At 50.3% G+C, this 19,914-nt stretch overlaps 1 protein-coding gene across 2 annotated transcripts; it reads left to right on the forward strand.

Annotated features, from left to right (window-relative positions):
- Nucleotides 1-19: 19 nt before the first annotated feature.
- Nucleotides 20-16,652, forward strand: TEX22 (testis expressed 22). Of its 2 annotated transcripts, XM_060181178.1 has the most exons (4): nt 20-354; nt 648-888; nt 16,141-16,263; nt 16,469-16,652. In XM_060181178.1, exons 1-4 carry the CDS (start codon nt 278-280, stop codon nt 16,643-16,645), a joined length of 618 nt encoding a protein of 205 aa, XP_060037161.1. In that variant the 5' UTR covers nt 20-277; the 3' UTR covers nt 16,646-16,652. The 2 variants fall into 2 exon arrangements, with proteins under 2 accessions (XP_060037161.1, XP_060037160.1); XM_060181177.1 differs by having other exon boundaries at nt 20-888.
- Nucleotides 16,653-19,914: the final 3,262 nt, after the last annotated feature.

The following is a 19,914-nucleotide window of genomic DNA, read 5'->3' on the forward strand; positions in this document are numbered from 1 at the left end:
CTGGGGTTCAGGAGCTGGGGGTCAGAATTGGGGGGCCAGTACCTGAGGAGGCTGGGTGTTGGGATCTGGGGCTGGGGGGTCAGGAGTTAGGGGTCAGTGCACAGGAAGGCCAGGAGTTGGGGTTTGGAGCAATGGGGGATCTGGGCCTGGGGAGGTATGGGGGGGTGGGGCGAGGACAGCGCCCCCAGTCCCATTCGGGTCCGGCCAGGACCCAGCCAGTGCGCATGAGCAGAGGCGCCGGAAGGGGCGGGGCTTGGTCGTTTGGCCCCACCCCCTCATGCCTTCTAGAACTCCGGGTGCCCCCAACACCTGTACGTCCCTTTCATTTCCTGCCCACCACGTGGCCAACGTCAGGTGAGATCACAGAGGTCAGGATGCATGGACCTTAGGGTTCACATGCTGGCAGCTGGAGCTGGGGTGTGAGGGACTGAGGTGGGGTCCCTGGGATGGGATCCCTGGGGTTTAGGGCACCTGGGGCGGGGTCCTTGGGATGGGATGATCTTGGGAGACAGAAGAGGTCTGCGGGGCCTGGGGAGTCCCTGGGTGCAAGGCCCAGGAGGGGAGCGTCGCTGGGGTAGGGGACTCAGGACTGGCCCTGGGGGACCTGCCCAGCACTTTCCAGCCTGTCCTCAAGTAGCTGCTCATAGGGCCCAGGTGTCACTGGACACAGGTGGGCTCCGGGTGCCCCCCTCCGACCCTCAAACCAAGGCTCGAGGCTGGAGCAGTGACCAGCTGGAGGACATGGACAGCAAGGAGCACAGGGACCCTCCAGGAACAGAGACTGAGAAGCCCCGGGCTTCCCAGCCTCCCTCTCCACCGCGCAGCCTGACAGTCGGCTGGATGCTCCCACACCCTGGCATCCAGCATGTGCCACCTACAGAGGACTGGGTAAGAGGGCAGCCCGGGTTAGCCCCTCCGCCCCCCACAGGCGAGCCCCTCTGCCCCCACAGTGCTGCCCATGCAGGTGACACAGCAGCCTTGGGGCCACGTCCTAGCCAGGGGTGTGTGCCAGGCTCTCCCTGTCCTTGCCAGCTGTGACAGCAGTCCCACCTAGGCGTCCACCCCCATCACCCCTATCCACAGCTGTGTGCCTGGGAGACACCCCCTCTGATCGTTGTGTGGGGCTGTCTCCCTGCAGCTGTGCTCTCAGCCCTGTGGTGGGAGGTACCCCCCAAGAGGTACAGAAAGGTTCTCTCACGTGGAGGGCTGTAGCGAACAGTCTGGGGACCTGTGACCTGGTCACCTTCTGGGGTCCCTCAACAGCAGAGTGCATGGGGAGGAGTGGTAACAGAACCTTAGGCATTAGAAGTAAGTAGGGCGCGAGTAGATAGCATAATGGTTATGCAAACAGACTCTCATGCCTGAGGCTCCAAAGTCCCGGGTTCAGTCCCCCACACCACCAAAAGCCAGAGCTGAGAGGAGTGCTCTGGTTAAAATAAAATAAAATAAGGGGTTGGGCGGTGGCGCAGTGGGTTAAGCTGTGGCACAAAGCACAAGGACCGGCATAAGGATCCTGGTTCGAGCCCCTGGCTCCCCACCTTCAGGGCAGTTGCTTCACAGGCGGTGAAGCAGGTTTGCAGGTGTCTGTCTTTCTCTCCCCCTCTCTGTCTTCCCCTCCTCTCTCCATTTCTCTCTGTCCTATCCAACAACGAACAACATCAACAATGGCAATAATGATAACCACAACAAGGCTACAACAACAAGGGCAACAAAAGGGGGAAAAATGGCCTCCAGGAGCGGTGGATTCATGGTGCAGGCACCGAGCCCAGCAATGACCCTGGAGGAAAAAAAAAAAAAAGAAGAAAAAAATAATAAAAATATATAAATAAATAAATAAAAGTAATAGAAGTAAATGAACAAAAAAGGGCACATTTTGACAAACATAACTGGAAATATGGGACATCTGCTGCAGGTGGGAGGGCTGGGATCGCCCTGGTAGGAGAAGGCAGGCTGTGGTCTCAGTGAATGTCGGGACAAACTCCAAGTAGATGGAAGGCTTAGAACTGCAAAGAATGACCAAGGACCCAGGAAGTGGCGTGTTAGGTAAAATCTGATAAGTATGAGGCCCCAAGTTCAGCTCCAGATTGATGATCTGGTTACTTTCCCTCCTGCTCTCTTACTAACAGATAAATCTTTAAAAGAACAAATAAAACCTGAGAAGTGCTAGCAAAAGTTCTGGAGAAACACTTTTTTTTTAAATTTTTTTTTTAACCAGAGCACTGCTCAGCTCTGGCATATGGCATTGCCAGGTGTTGAACTCTGTGCCTCAGGCATGAAAATCTGCTGTGGTCTGACTGTTACAGCCATGGAGCAGGAATGGCTTTCTAACTGAGCCTGAAGGCTCAGAACCCAAAGGAGAAAAAAGCTGGATACTTGCACCAAAGCAAAGGACTCCAGGGAGGAAAAGCACAAAGTGCAGCATGGGCTGAGCTTGAAGAAATCAAGTTGAGTGAAATAAGCCAGAAACAGGAGGCTGAATATGGGATGATCTCACTCTCAGGCAGAAGTTGAAAAACAAGATCAGAAGAGAAAACACAAGTAGAACCTGAACTGGAATTGGCGTGTTGCACCAAAGTAAAAGACTCTAGGGTGGGTGAGTGGGGGGAGTATAGGCCCTGGAAAAGGATGGCAGAGGACCTAGTGGGGGTTGTATTCTTATGTGGAAAACTGAGAAATGTTATGCATATACAAACTATTATATTTACTGTTGACTGTAAAACATTTCATCCCCCAATAAAGGGAAAAAAAAAAATCATGGGCTGGACATGGTGTATTGCACCAAAGCAAAGGACTCTGGGGAGGGGGAGGGAGGGAGAATAGGAAGAAAACTTTGGGGGCCTGTTCCATAAAAGTAGACATCTAGGGAGTCGGGCGGTAGCGCAGCAGGTTAAGCGCACGTGGCGCAAAGCACAAGGACTGGTCTAAGGATCCCGGTTCCAGCCCCCGTCTCCACCTACAGGGGTGTCGCTTCACAAGTGGTGAAGCAGGTCTGCAGGTGTTTTTCTCTCCCCCCCTCTGTCTTCCCCTCCTCTCTCCATTTCTCTCTGTCCTATCCAACAACGACATCAATAACAACAATAATAACTACAGTAGGGCCAAAAAAGGGAATAAATATTTTAAAAACTACACATCTATCAAGTATTGCACTGTAAAGCATTAACCCCCTCAGTAAAAAAGAACGCAAAGCTGGGGTGGTCTAGGAGATGGCGCAGTGGATAAAGCATTGGTCTCTCAGCATAAGGTCCTGAGTTCAATCCCTGGCAGCACATGTACCAGAGTGATGTCTGGTTCTGTCTTTCTCTCCTATCTTTCTCATTAATAAAATCAATCTTAAAAAAAAAAAAGCTGGGTGCACTTAATCACATCTGGATGGAAAAGAAAACTCTTATTAGGGTAAAACACACACCATGCACAATCTAAGGACAGCTGACAGCAGCCAAGACAATGAGGCAAGAAGAGACGTTGCAAATGACACTGGGAAGACCAACTCTACCAGAGCATAGAACGCCCACCTGGCACCCTATAATAATTAACTCCAGCTGGCGAGACAGCACAGTAGGACTGCACAAGGCTATCATCCCTGACACTCCAAGGTGCCAGGTTCAGTTCCCAGCACCACCATCAGCCAGAGCTGAGCAGGGCTCTGGCGTCTCTGTCCTGTCTCCTTGCTTCTCTCTCTCATTAAAATGAAGTATTTTTTTTATAAGAATAACTCAAAATGGGAGTTGGGCAGTAGCACAGCGGGTTAAGCGCACGTGACAGGAAGCGCAAGGATCCTGATTCGAGCCCCCGGCTCCCCACCTGCAGGGGAGTCGCTTCACAGGCAGTGAAGCAGGTTTGCAGGTGTCTATCTTTCTCTCCCCCTCTTTGTCTTCCCCTCCTCTCTCCATTTCTCTCTGTCCTATCCAACAACAACAACATCAATAATAACTACAACAATAAAACAAGGGCAACAAAAGGGAAAAATAAAATTTTGTTAAAAAAATAACAAAATGGATCAAAAATACATAAAAAACAAACTAAAGCATCCCCCCCTAGTCCCCACCTGCACGGGGGAAGCTTTTGAGTGATGAAGCAGGGCTGCAGTTGTCTGTCTCTCTCCCTCTCTATCACCCCCTTCCTTCTCAATTTCTGGCTGTCTCGATCCAATAAATAAATAAAGATAATTTTTTAATTAATTATTTTTTTGCTTTTCCCCCCTTTTGTTGCCGTTGTTTTATTGTTGTAGTTATTGTTGATGTCATTGTTGTTGGACAGGACAGAGAGAAATGGAGAGAGGAGGGGAAGACAGAGAGGGGGAGAGAAAGACAGACACCTGCAGACCTGCTTCACCGCCTGTGAAGCGACTCCCCTGCAGGTGGGGAGCCGGGGGTTTGAACCGGGATTCTTACACTGATCCTCCTCATGCTTTGGGCCACCTACGCTAAAATCCCGGTTCGAGGGATTTGGGAAGTAGCACAGCGGGTTAAACGCAGGTGGCGCAAAGTTGAAGGACCGGCGTAAGGATCCTGGTTCAAGCCCCCAGCTCCCCACCTACAAGGGAGTTCCTTCACAGGCGGTGAAGCAGGTCTGCAGGTGTCTGTCTTTCTCTCCCCCTCTCTGTCTCCCCTCCTCTCTCCATATCTCTCTATCCAACAACGAAGACATCAACAACAATAATAACTACAACAATCAAACAACAAGGGCAACAAAAAGGAATAAATAAGTATAAAAATTTAAAAAATAGGGAGTCGGGTGGTAGTGCAGCAGGTTAAGCGCACCTGGCACAAAGCGCAAGGACCAGCATAAGGATCCTGGTTCGAGCCCCCGGCTCCCCACCTGCAGGGGAGTCGCTTCACAGGCGGTGAAGCAGGTCTGCAGGTGTCTGTCTTTCTCTCCCCCTCTGTCTCCCCTCCTCTCTCCATTTCTCTCTATCCAACAACGAAGACATCAACAACAACAATAATAACTACAACAATCAAACAACAAGGGCAACAAAATGGAATAAATAAGTATAAAAATTTTAAAAATAGGGAGTCGGGTGGTAGTGCAGCAGGTTAAGCGCACATGGCACAAAGCGCAAGGACCAGCGTAAGGATCCTGGCTCGAGCCCCCATCTCCCCACCTGCAGGGGAGTCGCTTCACAGGCGGTGAAGCAGGTCTGCAGGTGTCTATCTTTCTTTTCCCTTCTCTGTCTTCCCCTCCTCTCTCCATTTCTCTCTGTCCTATCCAACAACGAATTGCGTCAACAAGGGCAATAATAATAACCACAATGAAGCTACAACAAGGGCAACAAGAGGGGGGAAAAAATGGCCTCCAGGAGCGGTGGATTCATGGTGCAGGCACCGAGCCCAGCAATAACCCTGGAGGAGGAAAAAGAAAAAAAAGAAAAAAAAAACAAGGGCAACAAAAGGGAATAAATAAATAAAAAAAATATTTTTTAAAAAATAGGAAGGGAGAGAAGAGGAAGGGGACCTGGCAGTGACACACCTGGTTAAGCGCAAAGATGGGGTTGGAACCCCTGCTCCCCACCTGCAGGGGGATGCTTCACGAATGATGAAACAGGTTGCAGGTATCTCCCTTTCTCTTTTTTAAAAATTAATTTTACTATTGAATAGAGACAAATTGAGAGGGGAGGGGGAAATAGAGAGGAAAAGAGAGACACCTGCAGCCCTGCTTCACCACTCATGAAGCTTTTTCCTGAAGGTAGGGACCAGGAGCTTGTACCCAGGACCTTGTGCATGATAATGTGTGTGCTTAACCAAGTGCACCGCTACCTGGTCCCCCCTTTCCCTCTTTCTAGCTCCCCATCCCTCTCTCAATTCCTCTCTGTCCTAGTTAATAAAAATTAGAGAGAAAATAAAAAGTTGGCTGCCAGGAGCAATGGGTTTGTGGTGCTGACACCAAGGCCCACTGATAACCCAGGAGAGGAAAAAATGAAAGAAAGACTGACTGACTGACTGACTGACTGACTGACTGACTGACTGACTGACTAACTGACTTCCGGGAGCAATGGATTCATAATGCTGGTACCAAGCCCCAGCCATAACTGTGGTGGCAATAAAAACTACTAATAATGAAAGAAGAAGATGTAGGGGACAATCTGGGATGTTGAATCTGGCAATGGTTTATTTATTGGACAGTACCAATTGTACAGCTAATTGCAGAAGATGAACTAGATGTTGTCAAAATGATGAGATTTTAGGGGCCAGGTGGTGGTGCATCTGATTGAGCGCAATTATTACCATGCGCAAGGACCCGGTCCCCACCTGCAGGGGGAAAGCTTTACGAGTGGTGAAGCAGGGCTGCAGGTGTCTCTCTGTCTCTCTCCCTCTCTATCACCTCCCCTCCCTCTTGATTTCTGGCTGTCTCTAGCCAATAAGTAAAGATAATAAAGAAAAAAATGATGAGCTTTTATAGGACATCCAACGGCAGCACCGACAGAAGGAAACACAAACCAGTGACCGCTGCAACTCTTTTCTCCTTTTTGTCATCACTGAGTCTTCATTGCGCTAGGCCAGCTTTTTCAGAGGCTGAAGTGCTAAGAGCACAAGGTTTCTACAAACAACTTTCATGCCTGAGCTCCCAGGCTCAATCCCCAGCACCACTATCAGCCATAGCTGATCAGGACTCTGTTTAAAAAAGAGAGAGACTGTGGTTCCAGAGATGGCGAAGTGGATAAAGCATTGGATTCTCAACCATGAGATCCTAAGTTCAATTCCCAGCAGCACATGTACCAGAGTGATATCTGGTTCTTTCTCTCTTTCTGCCTATCTTTCTAATAAATAAATTCTTTAAAAGAGAGAGAGAGAGAGAGAGAGAGAGAGGGAGTCAGGCAGTAGCGCAGCGGGTTAAGCGCATGTGGTGCAAAGTGCAACTACTGGCATTAGGAACCCGGTTCAAGCCCCCAGCTCCCCACCTGCAGAGGAGTCGCTTCTTAAGTGGTGAAGCAGGTCTGCAGGTGTCTGTCTTTCTCTCCCCCCTCTGTCATCCCCTCCTCTCTCCATTTCTCTCTGTCCTATCTTAACGAGGACAACAATAATAACTACAACAATAAAAAAGGGCAACAAAAGGGAAAACAAATAAATAAAATTAAAAAAAAAGAGAGAGAAAGACCAAAGAGAGAGAACACCTGAGCCAGCCACAGAGGGAGAGAGGGAAAGTTATCAGAATACCAAAGACCCTCCCTGGCCCTCCCTCCACCCCCAGCATGCTGGGGGCTGGGCCTGAGCTTGGGTCACCATATGGCAAAGCAGACACTCTCCCAGGTAAACTGTCTTCTGACTCTGGGAAAAGTACATTACACATCCAATAAGGGATTTATATCCAGAAAATAGAGACGTTAAGTTCGAAAATAATAAAAGCGGGAGTTGGGCGGTAGCACAGCAGGTTAAGCGCATGTGGTGCAAAGCGCAAGGACCGGCATAAGGATCCGGGTTTGAGCCCCCAGCTCCCCACCTGCAGGGGAGTCGCTTCACAGGTGGTGAAGCAGGTCTGCAGGTGTCTGTCTTTCTCTCTCCCTCTCTGTCTTCCCCTCCTCTCTCCATTTCTCTCTGTCCTATCCAACAACGACATCAATAACAACAACAGTGATAACTACAACAATAAAACAAGGGCAACAAAAGGGAATAAATAAATAAATATTAAAAAGAAAAGAAAAGAATAAAAGCCTGAGCCAAACAATGAACAAAAGACCTCACGGGACACATACCCAAGAAGATAGACCAGTGGTGAAGCAGCTTGTGAGAAGGTGACTGTCCAGAAATGCACAAGGAGATGTCACCACAAGCTGATGCCCATCAGCACAGGGCCTGTCAGCCTCACAGAGAGAAGGCATCCTGACAGCCACATCCTGGAGGAGCCTCAAAGTCATAGGCCCACAGACAGAGGTGAATGGGCAGGGATGAAAGGGGCAGCAGTGTTTCAAGGCGACAGAGGGCCCGTCAGGAAAGGTGAAAAAGTTCTGGAAATGATGGGGAAGGTTAAGCAGCCTTGTGAATGTGCTTAGGGCTCCTGAGGTGACCACCTGGAAATGGTTCAAATGGGATTTACGTTTAGTTTATCCCAAACAAAAAGGGACTGTTAAAGGAAAGAGGAACGAGGCACCAGTTAAAAGCATACATAGTGAGGAAAACAGGGACACCGCATCCTACAGCCAGCCCCGCCGCAGCCAGCCTGCGGTCCCCAACAGCTTGCTGGGACCCAAACACAAGACCACAAAGGGGCAGCCCAGGAGGTGTTGCAGGGCTAAAACTGGGTTCAAGATGGAGGCCCCAAGTCTGACTCCCAGCATCTCATGCCACAGTGATGCTCTGCTTGCCTCCCTCTCTCTTTCGAATACAGGCCAGCACTGGCCCACTGGTAGAACACACATATTACCATGCTCAAAGTCCCAGGTTTAAGCCCCTTGTCCCCACCTGCAGCCTTCACAGGCAATGGAAGAGAGCTGCAGGTGTCTTTCCTCTCTCAGTCTCTCCCTATCTCTGCCAAAAATAGAAAAAGAAGAGTTGGGTGGTAGTGCAGCGGGTTAAATGCATGTGGCGCAAAGTGCAAGGACTGCCATAAGGGTCCCGGTTCGAGCCCCAGGCTTCCCACCTGCAGGGGAGTCTCTTCACAGGCGTCTGTAGGTGTCTATCTTTCTCTTCCCCTCTCTGTCATCCCCTCCTCTCTCCATTTCTCTCTGTCTTATCTAACAACAATGACATAATTAACAACAATAATAATAACTACAATAAATACTACTAATAATACAATAAAACATACAATAATAACTACAATAAAACAAAAAGGGAATAAATAAAAAAATAAATATAAGAAATTGTTTAAATTAAAAAAAAAATAGAAAAATAAAGGGAGTCAGGCAGTAGCGCAGCAAGTTAAGTGCATGTGACACAAAGCGCAAGGACCAACATAAGAATCCTGGTTCGAGCCCCCGGCTCCCCACCTGCAGGGGAGTCGCTTCCCAGGCGGTGAAGCAGGTCTGCAGGTGTCTGTCTTTCTCTCCCCCTCTCTGTCTTCCCCTCCTCTCTCCATTTCTCTCTGTTCTATCCAACAACAACGACATCAATAACAACAACAATAATAAAAAAACAACAAGGGCAACAAAAGGGAAAATAAAGTTTAAAAAATATTTTTTAAAATAGAAAAAGAGGGGTTCAGGTGGTGGCATACCCAGTTAAACATCCATATTACTATACACAGGGACAATGGTTCAAGCCCCTGCACCCTACCTACATGGGGGATGCTTCATGAGTAGTGAAGCAGGTCTGTACTTCTCTCTTCCTCTCCCCCCCCCCTTTTTAAAGATTTCATTGATTCATGAAGAATGATTGGGAGAGAAAGAGAAAGAACCAGACAGCACTCTGGTACGTGTGCTTCCAGGGACTGAACTCCAGACCTTGTGCTTGAGAGTCCAAAACTTTATCACTGTATCTCCTTCTGGACCACTCTTCCCCTCCCTTCTCAATTTCTCTGTCCTATCTAATAAAAATAGAGAGAAAAAAGGGGGTCTCACGTTCAGCGGGGAAGCAATTCTAGAAGCCAGACTTCCCACCTTCTGCACCCCATAATGACCCTGGGTCCATACTCCAGAGGATAGGAAAGCTGGGAGTCGGGCGGGTAGCATAGCAGACTGAGCGCAGGTGGCGCAAAGCACAAGGACCGGTATAAGGATCGCAGTTGGAGCCCCCGGCTCCCCACCTGCAGGGGAGTCTCTTCACAGGCGGTGAAGCAGGTCTGCAGGTGTCTGTCTTTCTCTCCCCCTCTGTCTTCCCCTCCTCTCTCTATTTCTCTCTGTCCTATCCAACAACGATGACATCAATAACAGCAATAATAACTACAACAATAAAACCACAAGAGCAACAAAAGGGAATAAATAAATATTTTTTTAAAAGAATAGGAAAGCTACCAGAGGAGGGGATGGGATACGGAGTTCTGGTGGTGGGAATTGTGTGGAGTTGTACCCCTCTTATCCTATGGTTTTTGTTAGTGTTTCCTTTTTTATAAATAAAAATTTTTTAAAAAAGGATTCCAAGAAAGGAGGATTCATCATGCAGGCACCGAGTCCAAGTGATAACTCTGATGGTAATTAAAAAAAAACAAAAAAAAACCTGATGGCAAAATAATTGTAGAAAAATATTTTTCTTGCCTCCAGGGTTATTGCTGGGGCTCGGTTCCTACAACACCATGAATCCACTGCTCCTGGAAGACATTTTTCTCCTCCTTTTGTTGCCCTTGTTGTTTTATCGTTGTTGTGGTTATTATTGTTTTTGTTGTTATTGATATGATTGTTGTTGGATAGGACAGAGAGAAATGGAGAGAGGAAGGGAAGATGGGGGGTGTGGGGAGAGAAAGATAGACACCTTACAGGCCTGCTTCACTGTTTGTAAAGCGACCTCCCTGCATGTGGGGAGCCAGGGGCTTGAACCGGAATCCTTATGCTGGTCCTTGCGCTTCAGGCCACATGTGATTATTCTGCTGTGCTACCACCCGACCCCCGATAATTTTTTTTTCCTCCAGGGTTATTGCTGGGGCTCAGTGCCTGCACCATGAATCCACTGCTCCTGGAAAACATTTTTCCCCCTTTTGTTGCCCTTGTTGTGGTTATTATTGTTGTTGGATAGGACAGAGAGAAATGGAGAGAGGAGGGGAAGAAAGAGAGGAGGAGAGAAAGAGAGACACCTGCAGACCTGCTTCACCACCTGTAAAGCGACTCCCTTGCAGATGGGGAGCTGGGGGCTTGAACCGGGATCCTTATGCTGGTCTTTGTGCTTTGTGCCACCTGCACTTAACCCACTGCGCTACAGCCTGACCCCCAATAATAATTTTTAAGGAGCCAGACAGTTGCACACTCAGTTGAGCTCACACATGACCATGCCCAAGGACCCCGGTTCAAACTCCCAGTCCCCATCTGCAAGGGGGAAGCTTCAAGAGCAGTGTCCCAGGTGGGTGCCCAGCAGGAAGAGGGCCTGGGCCACTTGGCCTAGCAGTTGTGTTTCTTTCTGAGGGGAACTGAAGCATATTTCACTTTATTTACCTTGGATAGTGGATTCCTGTTGGGCAGTACGCCAGCTCCTCCCTGCTTAACGCTGTGGTCTATTTACATAATCACTGTTTTACCTGAGACCCGCCCTGCCTGCAGGACATTGGTTTAATCCCACTGGTTTGCACTCTCTTTTCTCTCCACCCCCTCTCCTAGTCACACCCTGTTTTCCACTATTTAATCCCCACTGGTTTGCACTCTCTTTTTGCTGTTTCCTTCTTGGTGAGTATAAAAACAGATTCTTTTCTGATTAAACACACATTGGATTGCCTTCTGGCTCTGCCAGTCCCAGAGTCTCTCTCCTGCGACGCTAGTCTGACATCTGGTGCCTGAACAGGGACCGGCAGATTCCTGTGTTAAAATGCATTTTCCTTTTGTGTTTCCAATGTGGTGCTTGCTCTCAGTTATATGTGATGAATCTGCTTCCTTCCTGGTGCTGAGGATCTGACCCATGGTGTGTGACACTGCCCCAACCACCATTCTCACATCAGGTGCTGAGGCCACATGAGTGGCGACCCATCCACTGGCAATTAGGCCTCCAGATGGCCAGCACAGCCTCCTCCCCCACCTCCTGCTGGGATGCTGGCCTGACTTCTTATGCCCTGACCACCAGCTGGACATGCCCAGAACTCCCCTCAGAAGCAGCTGGACCCAGGCACCAGGTTGTCTGGCCCTGGGCTCAGCAGCCGGCAGAGGAGAGCTGCCCAAGATACCTTGAAGAGACCCAAGAACGCTCCAGGATTGGACCTGCTCCGCTAAACCCTGGAGGAGACTCCCCTGCATAAAGGCCTTGCAACTCCCCCACTTGATGAGGACTCAGAGCAGGAGGGTAGGGGGGCAGAAAACTCCAGAAGTTAAGAGGGCCCAGCCTGCTATGAATGGAGCATCATGCTTGAAGGAGCTCCTGAAAAGTGAGCATGAAGAGAGCGTCAAAAGACTCCACAGAAGGGCAAGGCCATGAGCTGCAAGCCACCTGGAAAGGCAGCAGGGAGGTGGATGTGGGGCAAGAGACAGACAACTGGAGGGACCTCGCAGAAGACCAGTGTGGACCCAGGCGTGAACAGGGGCCAGGAAATGGTCGATGACCCAGTGCCTGCTTTGCACCCTTGAGGCCTGGGCTCCTGCAGAAGAATAAGTCACACCACATGGACTATGAAGGGACTGGACAGAAGCCATGCCAGTCTAGCCAGAGAAACCCAGGGTTAGGGTTTGGGCCAGCACCCAGACCCAGGTTCAGCCCTTAGCACAACTACAAGCCAGAGCTGAGCATCATGTGTGCTCTGGTCTCCCATAGAAATATATTTAATATATATGTATATATCTAATATATATGTGTATGTATATATATATATATATATATATATGATCTGGCTAGTGGCACACCTGGTTGACAGTGTGCAAAGACCCAGGTTCAAGCCTCCTGTCCCCACCTGCAGGGGAAACTTTACAAGCAGTGAAACAGTACTATAGGTGTCACTGTCTCCTTATCTCCCCTTGCCCCTTAATGTCTCTTAGTCTCTATCATAAATTTAAAAAGTAAAACATGCCTGTGAGAGGAAGTGTGGTGTATACAGCCACATGTTGGCGGGGCAGGGTGCTCCGAGCAGATGTGTGGGGTGGGATGACAAACCCCAGCTCTCAGGCAGGGAGAGCTCATGCCCAGGGGTGGGACATGGGACCCACAGTCTGGAGGGTCCTCTACAGATTCGCCTGAGCTCACGTGACTGCTGCCCATGCAGTGTGGTCTCTGTCCAGATGTGCACAAGTGAACAGTGTGCCTCTGATATTGCAGTGAAATCTCAGAAGATAAAAGTTGACTTGCAGGGAGTCGGGTGGTAGCACAGCGGGTTAAGCGCACATGGCGCGAAGCGCAAAGATCGGTAAGGATCCCGGTTCAAGCGCCCCCGGCTCCCCACCTGCAGGGGAGTCACTTCACAAGCGGTGAAGCAGTTCTGCAGATGTCTATCTTTCTCCCCTCTCTGTTTTCCCCTCCTCTCTCCATTTCTCTGTCCTATTCCAACAACGACGACATCAATAACTACAACAATAAAACAACAAGGACAACAAAAGGAAATAAAAATAATTTTTAAAATTTAAAAAAAAAAAGTCGACTTGCAACTGGGTGGTGCTCGCCTGCTGGTGTAGTCATGTTGCCGTGTACATGGACCCTGGTTCAAGTCCTTGGTCCCAGTGGGAGCTTTACAAGCAGTGGAGCAGTGCTCAGGGGAATCCCTCTCTCCCTTCCTAAACCCTCCCAATGTTAATACAAGCTAGTGAGCAAGAACCAGAGCATTATTCTTGCATGTGGGATGCTGGGGGTCTAAACTTGAGACCCCATGCTTCCAAGTTCTGTGCCTAACTACCTACATCACCTCCCAGGCCTGGTCATCTTCTTTCTTTCAATTTCTTTCATCCGTCAGAGCACTGATGAGCTCTGCTGATAATGGTTTGGGGAATTGAACCTGGGACCTCAGAGTTTCAAGCATGAAAGTTCTTTTTTTTTTTTTTTTTTGCCTCCAGGGTTATTGCTGGGGCTTCGTGCCTGCACCACAAATTCACTGCTCCTGAAGCCTATTTTTTCCCTTTTGTTGCCCTTGTTGTTTATCGTTGTCATTATTATTGTTTCTGTTGTTATTGCTGTCATTGTTGTTGGATAGCATAGAGAGAAATTGAGAGAGGAAGGGGAGACAGAGAGGGGGAGAGAAAGACACCTGCAGACCTGTTTCACCACTTGTGAAGTGACACCCTGCAAGTGGGGAGCAGGGGGCTCAAATGGGGATCCTTAAGCCAGTCCTTGTGCTTCACAACATGTGCACTACCCACCCGGCCCCCTTGTATTTATTTATTTATTTATTTATTTATTTATTTTCCCTTTTGTTGCTCTTGTTTTTTATTGTTGTAGTTATTGTTGTTATTGATGTCGTTGTTGTTGATAGGACAGAGAGAAATGGAGAGAGGAGAGGAAGACGGAGTGAGAAAGACAGACACCTGCAGACCTGCTTCACCGCCTGTGAAGCGACTCCCCTGCAGGTGGGGAGCCGGGGGCTTGAACCGGGATCCTTACGCCGGTCCCTGCGCTTAGATATATTTGCGCGCTTAACCCGCTGCGCTACCTTCTGACTCCCTTGTTTGTTTACTCTCCAGCATTATCGCTTGGTGATGGCACTATGAATCCACTGCTAGAGGCCTTTGTGTTTTTTTTAGATGGGACAGATAGAAATTGAGAGAAGGGGGAGCAAGGCGGTACCACAGCAGGTTAAGCGGTTAAGCGCATGTGGCTTGAAGCACAAGGACCGTAAGGATCCCGGTTCAAGCCCCCAGCTCCCCACCTGCAGGGGAGTCACTTCACAGGCGGTGAAGCAGGTCTGCAGGTGTCTGTCTTTCTCTCCCCCTCTCTGTCTTCCCCTCCTCTCTCCATTTCTCTCTGTCCTATCCAACAACGACATCAGTAACAACAACAATAATAACTACAACAATAAAAAACAAGGGCAACAAAAGGGAAAATAAATAAACAAAATTTTTTTTTTTTAGATTTTATTTATGAGAAAGATAGGGGAGAGAGAGAAAGAACCAGACATCACTCTGGTACATGTGCTGCCAGGGATTGAACTCAGGACCTCATGCTTGAGAGTCTAGTGCCTTGGCCACTGCGCCACCTCCTGGACCACATAAACAAATATTTTTAAAAAGTATTAAAAAAAAAAGAAATTGAGAGAAGGATGGGAGTTGGTCGGTAGTGCAGCGGGTTAAGCGCACACTGTGGCGCAAAGCGCAAGGACTGGAGTAAGGATCCCGGTTCAAACGCCTGGCTCCCCACCTGCAGAGGAGTCACTTCACAGGTGGTGAAGCAGGTCTGCAGGTGTCTTTCTCTCCCCCCTCTCTCTGTCTTCCCCTCCTCTCTCCATTTCTCTCTATCCTATCTAACAATGACGACATCAGTAACCACAACAATAATAACAATAATAAAAAAAAACAAGGGAAGGAGTTGGGCGGTAGCTCAGCGGGTTAAGCGCAGGTGGCACAAAGCACAGGGACCAGCGTAAGGGTCCCAGTTCGAGCCCCTGGCTCCCCACCTACATGGGAGTTGCTTCACAGGTGATGAAGCAGGTCTATAGGTGTCTGTCTTTCTCACCCCCTCTCTGTCTTCCTCTCTTCTCTCTTTTTCTCTATCCAGCAACGACAACAATAATAACTATAACAATAAAACAACAAGGGCAACAAAAGGGAATAAATAAATGTTAAAAAAAAATTTTAAAAAAAACAAGGGAAACAAAAGGGAAAATAAATACATAAAAAAAGAAATTGAGAGAAGGGGAAGACAGAACGAGGAAGAGAGAAATAAACACCTACAGACCTTCTCCACTGCTTGTGAAGCGACCCAGGGGCTCGAACCAGGATTCTTGCTCAGATCCTTGCACTTCATCCTATATGCACTTCGTACTATATGCACTTAACCTGGTGCACTACCTCCTGTACCTCATGAAAGTCTTGTAGAACCCCTGTGTTGTCACCCTATCTTCTTCCTCCATGTTTATCTCTATCTCTCATTCTCTATCTAAAAAGCATGAAAAGGGAAGTCACTGACGATGGTGGAGCCATGCAGGCACTGAGTCCCAGGGAGAACCCGGGTGGCAAAAGAACACTTACTTATTTATTTTTACTTGGCTTAGTCCTGGGAGCTGCCACAGTGGATAAAGCACAGGGCTTGGATGCATGAGGTCACTAGTTCAGTCCCCAGACTGTGTGTACCAGAGTGTTTTTTAAATATTTATTTTCCCTTTTGTTGCCCTTGTTTTTTTATTGTTGTAGTTATTATTGTTGTTGTTATTGATGTCAGCAAGAAATGGCGAGGGGAGGGGAAGATAGAGAGAGGGAGAGAAAGATAGACACCTGCAGACCTGCTTCACTACCTGTGAAGCGACTCCCCTGCAGGTGGGGAGCCAGGGGCTCGAACTGGGATCCTGAGGCTGGTCCTTGAGCCTTGAGCCACGTGCACTTAACTCATTGTACTACTGTCCGACCCCTGAGTCTCTGTTTTCTTTATTCTAGTTAGTAAGTAAATACATTTGAAATATATGTATGTCAGGAGCTGGGCAACAGCCAGCCTGCCTGTCCCATAGGTCTGCGACCCTCCTGAGGGCGGCAGGCGTCCACAGCGCCACTGGAGCCTGAGCATTGAGGATCGGCGGCAGCTGGCCATGCGTGGGTGCCGGGAGCATCTCGGGGGACCCTCCCTATACCTGGTATGAAGACGGGGGCTGGAGGGTGGGGGCCTCCCCATACCCAATACATAGACTGGACGGCTGGGGCCAAGGCCCCCTGAGGGCGTGGGGGTGGCACCTCCTGCCTAGAGAGGGGATGAATTGTTGGGCAGGTGGGGGGACCTGGGGCAGGAACCCCAGGGAGGAGGGGGACACCCACCTGAGCCCTCACCCCTCCTCCATGCAGGACATGGCACAGCTGGTAGCACAGCTGGCGTCTGAGGTCGTGGACAAAGATGTGCTCTTCCGGCGGTCACCTGCATCCCCTGAGGTGGCCAGCACCCTCTGGGACTTCCTGGACCACTGCACACACTTCTGGCAGAACACGATGGCTAAGGAGGCCACAGGGTCCCCACCCCGCTAAAGCCCCAGACTGTGTCCGTGTCTTTCCTGGGGTCTCTGCCCTGTCCGTGGGGAACCCTTCTGCCTGGGCCACTCTTGCCCACTCTTGCCATCCAGGAGGACATCTCTAGGTGGGGTGGGCATCCTAAACTGAGGCTGGCTCCACACCTCAGCCTGAGCTTCAGCATGGGTCCCAGGAGAATAATGGACCTCAGGGCCCCTGCCTGTGGCACTGACCAGGCCAAGCTACTCTGGGGGCTGCACAGGCCCTGAGGAAGCTAGCTACAGGTCCAGGGGAGGGTCAGGGCCTGTCAGTGTATGCCCCTGTGTGACCCCCAGCAGCACCCCCTGCCCTGCCCTGCCCTGAGGGTACCCTCCACTGCAGCCCCCACCCTGCACCCCTGCCCTGAGGGACACCCTCTATTAAAGATCCCCCTGCATCCCTCCCATGAGGGGCACCCTCCACTGCAGCCCCCCTGCACCCCTGCCCTGAGGGCACCCTCCACTGCAGCTTTCACTCCAACACACTAGCACAGGCTGCCCATCTCTGGGGTCCTGGGTCTGTTCATTCTTGGGTTGGGGGGTTAGGCAGGGTGCAGGGCCACTGGGGCACCCTGGGTCCCCTGTGATGGAGGCTGGGCTGGGGTGTCAGGACAAGGCTGGTGGAGCTGCCTCCAGCCACAGGGCCAGCTGAGGCTGGAGCTGAATGACCACTTGCTGTGTCCCTGCTGACTAACCTCAGGAGGCTGCATCCCCTTAACAGGTGTGTCTGTGTGGTGTCCGGAGGCCAGCACCCTCGGCTGGACAGTGCCTCCTGGTTTCCAGTGGAGGTAGCAGCTGCCCTGTGGCCCCAAATCCCCAGCCCTGGGCCCTCCTACTACCCCTCACCCTGACCCTGTCTTGCCTGCCACTCCTGCCCCTGCCAACGCTCCCCTGGGCCTCTGGACAATGCTGGGTCATCCCCATTGGCATGCTGGGAGTTGAATGAGTGTGTGTGCTGTATGTATTAATTCTTTTTTAAAGACAACTTGTGTCCTTTTTAATGTTTATTTATTTATTACTGGATAGAGACAGAAATTGAGAGGGGAGGGGGAGATAAAGAGGGAAAGAGACAGAGAGACACCTGCAGCCCTGCTTCCCCCCATAAGTGGGGACCAGGGACTTGAACCCAGATCCTTGTGCACTGTAATGTGAGCGCTTAGCCAGGTGCAACACCGCCTGGCCCCGGTATTCATTCTTCGTGTATTGTGTGTTCGTGTATGTATAGTATAAAGCACAAGGACTGGAGCAAGGATCCTGGTTTGAGCCCCAGCTCCCCACCTACAGGGGGGTTCGCTTCACAAGCAGTGAAGCAGGTGTTTTTCTCTCCCCTTCTCTGTCTTCCCCACCTCTCTCAATTTCTCTCTGTCCTATTCAACAACAGCAGCAGCATCAACAACAATAATAATAACAGCAACAACAACAATGGAAAAAAATGGCCACCAGGATCAGTGGATTCGTAGTGCATATGCCAAGCCCCAGCGATAACCCTGGAGGCAAAATAATAATTATTATTATTTTAATTATATTTTTTATTAGAGATAGAAATTGAGAGGGGAGGAGGAGGTAGAAAAGGAAAGAGAGAGACACCTGCAACCCTGTTCACCCCTTGTGAAGTTTTTCCCCTACAGGTGGGAACCGATGGGCTTGAGCCCAGGTCCTTGTGCACTGTAATGTGTTTGATTAACCAGGTGCAACACTGTCCAGCCCCTTGTATGTGTTCTTCACAAACGAAAGAGAGACAGTGTGTGTGCACACACTGTGTTCACCATCAGCAGAGAGAGAGCAGGACTTAGCTCAGCACAAGTATAAGCTGGTGCCAGGGACTGAACCTAAGGCTTCTGGGGGCTCAGGCACGTAAGCTGTGCTTCTCCTGTGATCTACCCTGTAGTTGAGGGTGGCAATGACTTCCTTTGAGTGTCCAGACCACAGGGTCCTCATAGGGACCAGTCAGAAAGGGAGGGCCCACTTCGCACTAAGGTGACCTTGTGTGGGCTCCTGGTCCTGGCCCAAGAGGCTTGACCTGGGCTGTGGGTGTGGCTTCAGAGGGCGGGAGTCCAAGGCCGAGGTGGGGGAGCGGACCCCCAGCTGGATGGCTAACCAGAGGCCTCCCAAGTGGCTCTGAGACCCAGGCTACTGGACCATCCTCCCTCTCACCCCACCCCCTGAAGGCAAAGTGTGTGTCCCCACAGGTCCAAAAGACCAGCAGAGGGCCCGGTGGAGGGGCTCTCACACAGTCCCATCCATGCTAGTCTCACCCACCTCTGACGCTGCTGTCTGTCTGTCCCGTCCTCATCCAGCATCAGGATCGCCTCTGTCCCTATGCCTCAAGGACAGCAGAACCCTTCTGAGTTCCCGCAGCAGTGGGTCTTAGCAGGTAGGACCTGGCCGAATAAACCCATGTTGTCATTCACCTTGCCTCCCACTTCTTCTGTTCCCCCATAAGAGGTGGTCACCTTGTTTTGTGGGGCACAAACCCCTAGTTGGTGGCACCCTAGTGGTCTCCCTGCCCTGTTCCTCGAAGAAAAAGAAAATGCAGGGGGCCACGTGGAGTACCCAGTTAAGGCACACATTATTGTGTGCAAGGACCCAGGTTCAAGCCTCCTCCACTGCAAGAGGTATGGGGGGGGGGGAAGCAAGACTGCAGGTATCTCTTTCTCCCTCTCCTCCCTCCCCTCTCAATTTTTCTCTGTCCTATGAAAAAGCAAACAAACAAATGGGCAGCAAGACAACAGACCAGTGATGCAAAGGGCTGGTGTGCCTGGGCCTCCGAGGCCCCAGGTTCAGTCCCCTGCACTACCTTAACTCAGAGCTGAGCAGGGCTCTGATGGAAGAGAAGAGAAGAGAAGAGAAGAGAAGAGAAGAGAAGAGAAGAGAAGAGAAGAGAAGAGAAGAGAAGAGAAGAGAAGAGGGAAAAGAGAAAAGAAGGGAAGGGAAGGGAAGGGAAGGGAAGGGAAGGGAAGGGAAGGGAAGGGAAGGGAAGGGAAGGGAAGGGAAAAGAGAAGAGAAGAGAAAAACCAGCCTGGGAAGTGGAAGAGGAGAGGAGAGGAGAGGAGAGGAGAGGAGAGGAGAGGAGAGGGGAGGGGAGGGGAGGGGAGGGGAGGGGAGGGGAGGGGAGGGGAGGGGAGGGGAGGGGAGGGGAGGGGAGGAGAGGAGGCCTGGGAAGTGGGTACTGTCGCGCCTCAGCCAGAGTCTGGAGTCTGGAGAAGCTCTACCTGACCATGGCCGGCCCCAGCCCCACTTGGAGCCTGC

Source organism: Erinaceus europaeus, chromosome 22 (genome assembly GCF_950295315.1).
Source record: "Erinaceus europaeus chromosome 22, mEriEur2.1, whole genome shotgun sequence".
Lineage (NCBI taxonomy): Eukaryota > Metazoa > Chordata > Mammalia > Eulipotyphla > Erinaceidae > Erinaceus > Erinaceus europaeus.